Source organism: Ylistrum balloti, unplaced genomic scaffold (assembly GCF_031769215.1).
Source record: "Ylistrum balloti isolate Yb309-2 unplaced genomic scaffold, AGI_CSIRO_Ybal_v1 Utg370026, whole genome shotgun sequence".
Classification (NCBI taxonomy): Eukaryota; Metazoa; Mollusca; class Bivalvia; order Pectinida; family Pectinidae; genus Ylistrum; species Ylistrum balloti.
The window spans coordinates 1,503,534-1,514,513 of record NW_026782091.1 but is presented as its reverse complement, the minus strand read 5'-3'; the positions used below and the strand labels follow the sequence as shown (position 1 = coordinate 1,514,513).

General features: G+C 35.4%; 1 protein-coding gene across 1 annotated transcript; it reads left to right on the top strand.

Annotated features, from left to right (window-relative positions):
- Positions 1-2,310: 2,310 nt before the first annotated feature.
- Positions 2,311-7,672, top strand: LOC132548778 (mitochondrial folate transporter/carrier-like). The gene is made up of 3 exons (XM_060212673.1): positions 2,311-2,375; positions 3,862-4,007; positions 6,498-7,672. Exons 1-3 carry the CDS (start codon positions 2,325-2,327, stop codon positions 6,652-6,654), a joined length of 354 nt encoding a protein of 117 aa, XP_060068656.1. The 5' UTR covers positions 2,311-2,324; the 3' UTR covers positions 6,655-7,672.
- The last annotated feature ends 3,308 nt before the right edge of the window (positions 7,673-10,980 follow it).

Genomic DNA, 10,980 nt, shown 5'->3' with positions numbered 1-10,980 from the left:
TCTACATGATGAGATATCTAGAGAGATCTGTGGACAAGTATCTAACTCTGTCACACTTTGTGTAATCATCTCTACATGCTGAGATATCTAAAGAGATCTGTGGACATGTTTGTAACTCTGTCACACTTTGTGTAATCTATGTGTATCAACTCTGTCACACTTTGTGTAATTATACATGATGATATATCTAGAGAGATCTGTGGATGTGTATCTAACTCTGTCACACTTTGTGTAATTATCTCTACATGATGATATATCTAGAGAGATCTGTGGATGTGTATCTAACTCTGTCACACTTTGTGTAATTATCTCTACATGATGATATATCTAGAGAGATCTGTGGATGTGTGTCTAACTCTGTCACACTTTGTGTAATTATCTCTACATGTGATATCTAGAGAGATCTGTGGACATCTAACTCTGTCACACTTTGTGTAATTATCTCTACATGTGATGATATCTAGAGAGATCTGTGGATGTGTATCTAACTCTGTCACATTATGTGTAATTATCTCTACATGATTAGATATCTAGAGAGATCTGTGGATGTGTATCTAACTCTGTCACACTTTCTGTAGTTATCTCTACATGCTGAGATATCTAGAGAGATCTGTGGACGTGTATCTAACTCTGTCACACTTTGTGTAATTATCTCTACATGATGATATATCTAGAGAGATCTGTGGATGTGTATCTAACTCTGTCACACTTTGTGTAATTATCTCTACATGATGATATATCTAGAGAGATCTGTGGATGTGTATCTAACTCTGTCACACTTTGTGTAATTATCTCTACATGATGATATATCTAGAGAGATCTGTGGATGTGTATCTAACTCTGTCACACTTTGTGTAATTATCTCTACAGTATGAGATGTCTGTGGACGTGTTTGTAACTCTGTCACACTTTGTGTAAATATCTGTACATGCTGAGATATCTAGAGATCTGTGTACGTGTTTGTATCTCTGTCACACTTTGTGTAATCATCTCTACAGGACGAGTTATCTAGAGAGATCTGTAGACGTGTATCTAACTCTGTCACACTTTGTGTAATTATCTCTACATGATGAGATATCTAGAGAGATCTGTGGACGTGTATCTAACTCTGTCACACTTTGTGTAATTATCTCTACATGATTATATATTCTAGAGTGATCTGTGGATGTGTTTTTAACTCTATCACACTTTGTGTAATTATTTCTACATGCTGAGATATCTAGAGAGATCTGTAGACGTGTTTGTAACTCTGTCACACTTTGTGTAATCATCTCTACAGGACGAGTTATCTAGAGAGATCTGTAGACGTGTATCTAACTCTGTCACACTTTGTGTGATTAGCTCTACATGATGATATATCTAGTGAGATCTGTGGACGGGTTTGTCTATGAGTTATCTAGAGAGATCTGTGGACGTGTTTCTAACTCTGTCACACTTTGTGTAATTATCTCTACATGATGATATAACTAGAGAGATTTGTGGACATGTTTGTAACTCTGTCACACTTTGTGTAATTATCTCTACATGCTGAGATATCTAGAGAGATCTGTGGACGTGTTTGTAACTCTGTCACACTTTGTGTAATTATCTCTACATGATGAGATATAACTCTGTCACACTTTGTGTAATTATCTCTACATGCTGAGATATCTAGAGAGATCTATAGACGTGTTTGTAACTCTGTCACACTTTGTGTAATTATCTCTACATGCTGAGATATCTAGAGAGATCTGTGGACGTGTATCTAACTCTGTCACACTTTGTGTAATTATCTCTACATGCTGAGATATCTAGAGAGATCTGTGGACGTGTATCTAACTCTGTCACACTTTGTGTAATTATCTCTACATGCTGTGATATCTAGAGAGATCTGTGGACGTGTTTGTAACTCTGTCACACTTTGTGGATTTGTTGATAATATGAACTCATAGATAGTACACTGAAAATCAGTGAAAATAAATCTCCCAGAAATGATAATGATATTACAGTAATTAAGGCTTCTTGATTCATAACCTCTGTTTTGTTAACTGTAAAACGATATACTTTCTATTTTGGAGGGGGATTTATTTTAGGTTTTTGTACTTTTATTGATCATTTTTTCTTTAAACACATCATTTGGTGGATGAATATACCTCAATCAGTGTACTTAAACTAATTTTTAGAGTTCATTGACATGTGGTTTGTGAAGAGTACAGTTGAAATCAACAAAAATGAATCTACGAGGAAAATGAATGGTTTGACAATAAGGTATTTTTTGTCAGGGTTTCTTGCCTGGAGTTTTTGGAATATCACAGTATGCTGTGCAATTTATGGCTTACGAGGAAATGAAATCCCGCTACAATATCTACCAAGGTCGTAATGCTGATTACCGTTTGGTAAGTAGAACAGTTTTAATTGTTTGTAGAAATATAATGATGATGATGATACATAAGATATATCTGACGTACCTAGATATTGTGTAAATGGCAAGATTTATCTGTATTCAGCCTGATGTCATACATGTCTCACAAATTACTGGACAGATCTATGTCATATTTTCTCATTTTCAGTTTTCCTATTGTGAATTTTCCATTTCTGGATAACAATATCCCTACATCTCCAACCTATGGTATTTACTTGTCAAAGCTGATTCAATATTCAAGGGCCTGAACCCATTATCATGGTTTTCACGGAAGAAACTGTCACCTGACTGACAAACTTGGAACACAGGGGTTCAAAAGATGCAGGTTGATGAAAAAAATGGGGGAGTTTTATGGTTGCCATAGTGATCTCATTGAGAAATATTTTACTTCTTTGTGTGACATGAAGCTGGATATATTTGGTACTTGTTAGTTTGCTTGTTGGTTCTGTTTCACAAATTTTGTAAACAGATTTGCCTGAAACTTTCAATAAGACAAAGTTCCATGACAGATACCAAAATCTCTCAAGTAAAGTGAGGATTTATCATTGTTGAAAATGGGTGTGCTCACCTGACCTGAGATTAAGACCTTAGAAGCTTAATACTCCCTACTGATGACAGTTTATAAGGAAACAGATCAGTCTTAGCTGACATGCTTATGTTCTTAGATAAGACAATGTACCCTTAGTGCTCTGGATTGCATGTATTGGGCCTCTGGTATGTTGTTCAATGAGGTAACCTACAACAACTACAAGGAGACCTTGCCCTAAATGACTGTTCATGGAGAAATATACCCAGCAAATCTCATTGGCAGTGTGGTAGTTTGAGATGTAGGATCTTACAGTTAACTTAGTATAGAATTTATTAAACAAGCTTAAACAAGCATTTAGGCATGTGACATAGTAGAGTTTTTGAAAGTTTCATCAGTTCCAAATTACACTGGCACCAGTATAAAATTCTATTTATCATATTACTCAGATTTCTGAAATATAAACTTTTAAACCAATTTTCTTATAAGACATCATGACTCAGACTTTATGATTTCACTGCTGAGACGATCATATCATCAAGACGTGGCTTATTGATAATGTCATAATGATGTCATGACACATGTGACTGACATGGTCGTATGACATGATACATGTGACTGACATGGTCGTATGACATGATACATGTGCCTGACATGGTCGTATGTCATGACACATGTGACTGACATGGTCGTATGACATGATACATGTGACTGACATGGTCGTATGACATGACACATGTGCCTGACATGCCATGACACATGTGACTGACATGGTCGTATGACATGACACAACTGCCTGACATGGTCGTATGACATGATACATGTGCCTGACATGGTCGTATGACACACAACTGCCTGACAGGGTCGAATGACATGACACAACAGAACAGTTATGCGGTGAAATGATATATCATTGTTACATTATCTTTTGTAGAAATCACTGGAATATATCGTGTTTGCGGCGTTATCAAAAATTATAGCTGCCAGTACAACATATCCTTACCAAGTGATACGATCAAGACTCCAAGACCAGCATAGAGATTACGGTGGAATCCTTGATATCATCAGTCAGATCTTTCGGTAAGTGTATCACAGTCTGATTAGCACTATTTTAGGAATAGATATATTTTGAATTAAGGACATCGGGACAAATTTTCATATGGTATTCTCACCCAAAAATTATCATTACAGAAAGAGATATATTATGGATTAAGGACGTTGGGACAAATTTTGTAATGTGGACACGGAAAATTTTCCATCAGGTACTCTGGCTTAAAACATTACAGGAATAGAAATATTGGGCTTTGTGGTATATAAACACCACTGCCAACAATATGATGTTTTTCCCTGTGGGACATTGTCGGGTTATTTTATAAGGATTGCTTTAACTGCATGCCGTGTTTTCCTACATACACATGTACTCATCATCTGAATCCAGCCAATAGGAAAATGTTTGGAGTTTTTCATATACCTCTACATTTATATTGTCTTTTGCCAAATTGTTATTTTTCTCAGCGTCTCCAAGTTTTCACCAGTTTAAGCCTTAAGCATAACTGACAAGTTCTAGAGGGAAGTACAATGTAATAGCTGTATGATGCAGATGGATTCATTATTTGGCCCAACTATATCTAATTCTTAATTTGTAGTAAAAGGTACTAATCACTTGTGTGTCTTTTGTACAATCTTTGACCCTACTGTATCTAATTCTTAATTTGTATTAAAAGGTACTATTCACCAGTGTGTTTACATGTACCAGTGTAAACTGTGTGCATGTTGAAACAATGACAATCCAACTAGAGATGTCGGAAATTAAGAATTTTAGAACTGTTTCCTCGGTAACATTGATGCTTTAATTGTTACCTTATTGATGTTAGAGATACATACAGTGCATAATTAATTACTCAGAAAATCTTTTTACAGTGAATCGAAATGCAGGATATGTGTAGCATGCCTTTATACATAGGTACTGTTTGGTGGACAATGTGCCAATGCGTTTCACCTAAGTGGGTTTTCATTCCTAGATCGCACATGAAAATGTATGGGGTCACCTGCTCAACCATATAGGTTTCCCTGGGTACTCTTTCTACATTTACAACATTTCCGAGCTTCAGTCCAAGTCAGCAAGAGTAGTATAAGCTAATAGCAGGTTTTCTACTACTTTAACCTGTCATTTTCCTTTTTATACGCCACCGGAGGCCGTCGTATATTGGCGTCATCTTCTTCGTCTGCCCGTCCGTCCGTCCGTACATCCGTCTGTACGTCCATTTCCTGTGAACGTAACTCCTCCTAAACTAATGATCAGATTTTCATAAAACTTGCTCAATGTCACTAATACAATGGTTCTATGTGCATGAAGAGGCAATTTTACGGTTCATTGATTTTTGTAAGATTTATGCCATTTTATCCTGATCTTTATATTTTGTGGCGGTGTATATTGATTATGTAGCCACCAGACTTTCATGATATTGTAGCCACCAAAATTTCACGATTATCTAGACTTTGCAACATTTGTTTTGGGTTATGTTGACGTTTTCATGTTCATTGCTATACATGGTTGAAGACATGATATTTCTACCTGAACGAATACAACAAATATGAAAAAATACAAGATTAAATCAAAAGATTGTTTTTATCTTACAAGAAAAATGTCATTCATGAAAAAAAGCATAACTTTAAACAAAAATTAACGAGAAATTGATAATTCATGCTTACGTTTCCATTTGTCCCTTCATGTTTCACAGTGTATGTATTTTACAGATCAATTTTAAATGAAACAACACACAGAATTTAAGTGGTCTTTATTTGTTATAATTCCAAGACTGATACATACTCTCCGTGATCCCGTTGTCAGCCCGTTGTCAGGTAGCACTCTCCGTGATCCCGTTGTCAGGTAGCACTCTCCGTGATCCCGTTGTCAGGTAGCACTCTCCGCTAACATATGTGAGATGTTGCAGTGGGGCGAAAGTATCTGTACAATACAGGAAAATAATTGTTGTCATATAGCTTTCAGTCTGTGAAAAAACTTCTATACATGAAAAAGTTTGATTTATAAAACCTCTATACATGAAAAAGTTTGATTTATGAAACTTCAATTCATAAAGGAGTTAGTAGCAATATATAGCAATAAAATTTTGGGACCAGACAAAAAATTTGTTACGTAGAGAAATTTGAATCATTGAAGTTCTATTCCTAGAAGTTTGACTGTATGTACAATTATAATTATTCATGTAGTGCGTACATTTCATATTTTTGTTCCATTTTCTGATTCTCCGTGGCCTGATGTTTTTATTTTCTATGTTAATTTGTAAAATGTATTTGACAAATGCGTACAGTTTCCTAATTTGATATCAAATCGTTTATTCTTCTACTTTCTAAAGTACTGGGGTAGCAAACCTACCCTTTACTAGAACTAGATCGAACTGTGAATTGTAGAAATTCTTTCATTATAAGTAATGACAGGTGTTTGTTCTGAGGTGTGATGACAGGAGTTACCTTTACATGTTACATGTTATTATCTACTAATTTGCACATTGTGCAGATGCCAACTGCCATTGGTTTTATTCTATGCAGGTATGAGGGATTTCAAGGCTATTACAAGGGTTTTGGAATCTACCTCTTACATGTGACGCCGAACATATGTATTGTGTTTCTCCTCTACGAATATGTGACAGCCTGGAATAAAAACAGACATTTGAATGATGCAGACCAGAAGGAAAAATGGAGTTGATGAACACCTACATCCGAGTTTTCAGGATGTTCAAAGTGAATGTCCACGAACAGAGGAATTTCCATGAATCTGGTTTAAAGTGAGTTTGATCCATACTGGGGAGTTTGGAAGACCACAAATGGTTCAAATTAAACTGCAGGAAAATGAAGAGTGAAAGATCTGAACATTATTGAAGACCACTGATGTGACGAGTTTCAAGAATTCAGGATTTCTGAATGAGGCCAGCATTTAACACATCTTTTCTTAACATAACATGGAAATGAACTAGACAATTTGAAAGTGATATATGTTTTACAGGCATGAATGATTTGTGCAAATGCTGGAGTAAACAAATTATTTTGTGCAAGAAATACAAAGCTGTGATAAAATGAGTGAAATTTTTTTGAAATAATTCTAGAGAGCGATATCATTTTTGGATGTTTTTCACACTTGGCCTAAAGAGTAAGGGTTGAAGGTCCTAGTTAGTTTAAGCTATAGCATGATGCCCATCATCCAATTGTTGTCAACTTTTCCCCTTTAAACAGCTTCTTTTCAATAACCAAAAGGCCTAGAATTGTGATATTTGGCTGGAAGGTTTCTGAGAGTTTTATAAAAAGAAATAAGCTTGAACAATATTCAAGGTCACAGGGGTCAAATTTGTTGAAACCATCTCTTCTCATTAATTAGGACAAGTACCAGCAAGGGGAGCAATGCAGGCCCATTACGCCTCTTGTTAAAATTGTTGTATTTTGTTTCAGATATTGATTTGAATTTTTTCTTATTTTTTGAGACTTGGTTAGCATTGACAATCTTCCATTGTAAACATTCCTTTTTAACTTGATGAGGTCTTTGTGTTTATCATGAATTCCTAACAGTTTGACTAGTCAGAGTTATAGACACAAGGGAGCAATATCTGAACACCTTTTGTTGTACACATTAGAATTACTGGACTGGTTGAGTTACCTGGAAATTTACCTGCTATGTTTTCTCATTTTTCTTTAATAATTATTATTATCATGAGAGTTTCTTTACACTCCTGCAAATATAACAAAATATAAACTCATTAGAAATAATAATGTAGAACTTGTTTGTTAATTTTGTTTTTCTTTTTTTTACTTTAAATAATTTGATGTTAAATAATAAATAAAATGAAAAAAAAACAATGGAGCTATCTATACTTTTCTTTTTCACTTTCTTGTTTTATAGATTGTAAGGGTTCTACAACTTTATTAAAAAATATACCATCTACCAATACAATATACCATCTACCAATACAATATACCATATACCAGTACAATATACCATCTACCATTACAATATACCATCTACCAGTACAATATACCATCTACCAGTACTGTTACCATCTACCAGTACATGTATACCATCTACCAATACAATATACCATCTACCAGTACTGTTACCATCTACCATTACAATATACCATTACCATCTACCATCTACCAATACAATATACCATCTACCAATACAATATACCATCTACCAGTACAATATACCATCTACCAATACAATATACCATCTACCAGTACAATATACCATCTACCAGTACTGTTACCATCTACCAGTACAATATACCATCTACCAGTACAATATACCATCTACCAATACAATATACCATCTACCAATACAATATACCATCTACCAGTACAATATACCATCTACCAGTACAATATACTATCTACCAATACAATATACCATCTACCAATACAATATACCATCTACCAGTACAATATACCATCTACCAGTACTGTTACCATCTACCAGTACAATATACCATCTACCATTACAATATACCATCTACCAGTACAATATACCATCTACCAGTACAATATACCATCTACCAGTACAATATACCATTACCATCTACCAGTACAATATACCATCTACCAGTACTGTTACCATCTACCAGTACAATATACTATCTACCAATACAATATACCATCTACCAGTACTGTTACCATCTACCAGTACAATATACCATCTACCAGTACAATATACCATCTACCATTACAATATACCATCTACCAGTACTGTTACCATCTACCAGTACTGTTACCATCTACCAGGACTGTTACCATCTACCAGTACTGTTACCATCTACCAGTACAATATACCATCTACCAGGACTGTAACCATCTACCAGTACAATATACCATCTACCAGCACAATATACCATCTACCATTACAATATACCATCTACCAGTACAATATACCATCTACCAGTACTGTTACCATCTACAGTACAATATACCATCTACCAGTACTGTTACCATCTACCAATACAATATACCATCTACCAGTACTGTTACCATCTACCAGTACAATATACCATCTACCAGTACTGTTACCATCTACCAGTACTGTTACCATCTACCATTACAATATACCATCTACCAGTACAATGTACCATCTACCAGTACTGTTACCATCTACCAGGACTGTTACCATCTACCATTACAATATACCATATACCAGTACTGTTACCATCTACCAATACAATATACCATCTACCAGTACTGTTACCATCTACCAGTACAATATACCATCTACCAGTACTGTTACCATCTACCATTACAATATACCATCTACCAGTACAATATACCATCTACCAGTACTGTTACCATCTACCAGGACTGTTACCATCTACCATTACAATATACCATCTACCGGTACTGTTACCATCTACCAATACAATATACCATCTACCAGTACTGTTACCATCTACCAGTACAATATACCATCTACCAGTACTGTTACCATCTACCAGTACAATATACCATCTACCATTACAATATACCATCTACCAATACAATATACCATCTACCAGTACAATATACCATCTACCATTACAATATACCATCTACCATTACAATATACCATCTACCAGGACTGTTACCATCTACCAGTACAATATACCATCTACCAGGACTGTTACCATCTACCAGTACTGTTACCATCTACCATTACAATATACCATCTACCAGTACTGTTACCATCTACCATTACAATATACCATCTACCAGTACTTTTACCATCTACCAGGACTGTTACCATCTACCAGTACAATATACCATCTACCAGGACTGTTACCATCTACCTTTACAATATACCATCTACCAGTACAATATACCATCTACCAGGACTGTTACTATCTACCAGGACTGTTACCATCTACCAGTACAATATACCATCTACCAGTACTGTTACCATCTACCAGTGGCCATCTTGGATTTTAACAGTTTTAGTTCATTGCAAATTTTTGAAAATCTGGAATGGACTTGACTACCGATGTAACTTTGTGTTTAATCTGTGTTGCATGATTTGGTTACGCCTCAGTGACTCTTGCTTTCTATCCAGGGACCTCTGGTAACCTCTACAGGACAGGTGTACACTGATCACTGTATAGGACACTGAGCCTCACCACTCTATGGTACTGGATAGCTAACAAAGACCGAGTACAGCATACTTTTTGACACTTATCACATGTGTTAAGTGTTTGTTAGAGAAAAGAAGGGAAAAGATTAAACCGTTGAAAAATAGAAATTATACAAAGTTGAGTGCCAAGTTTACTACAAGATATCTTGATATGCACTGTTAACACTACCCTACTGTTGTCACTCATGATTTATAACAGAAATGTGTTAAAAAATCATGTTATATTTACATTGAAAAACTTTATTTGAAAAAGTTATTTTATTTGAAATATTTTAAAAATGTTTTATTTCTGTAGCACTGCCAGTTGTTAAAGAGTATATTGTATACTGTGAAAACATGACTGTTTGTGAGGGCTTTACTAGGTCATCTGACCAAAAGAATGACCTGTAGCGATTGTGTTCTGTGTAGCATTGTCCACCGTCCGTAAACTTTCATTCAAATGAATTCTTCTCAAAAACCAAAAGTCCCAGGGTTCTGATATTTGTCCTGTAGCATGATGGATTTAGGGCTACAAAAGTTTTCAAGTTCACAGGTATCAAATATGATCAAAGTTAGTAAGAAATATCAAAATACTACACATGTCCATACATGGCAGTTTAATTGCATGCTTATTTTATCTGACTCTAGGGACACAAGGGTTGGGGCTAGAAGATACCATCCTTATTTTATCTGACTGACTCTAGGAACACAAGGATTGGGGCTAGAAGATACCATCCTTATTTTATCTGACTGACTCTAGGAACACAAGGGTTGGGGCTAGAAGATACCATCCTTATTTTATCTGACTGACTCTAGGAACACAAGGGTTGGGGCTAGAAGATATCATGCTTATTATATCTGACTGACTCTAGGAACACAAGGATTGGGGCTAGAAGATATCATGCTTATTATATC

Bases quoted from the DNA above. Each gene is read 5' to 3' on its own strand.
- LOC132548778 (XM_060212673.1), top strand. From the start codon at position 2,325: ATGAAATCCCGCTACAATATCTACCAAGGTCGTAATGCTGATTACCGT. The intron at 2,376-3,861 runs GTAAGTAGAACA...TATCTTTTGTAG, and splicing joins GTAATGCTGATTACCGTTTG to AAATCACTGGAATATATCGT. The intron at 4,008-6,497 runs GTAAGTGTATCA...TATTCTATGCAG, and splicing joins ATCATCAGTCAGATCTTTCG to GTATGAGGGATTTCAAGGCT.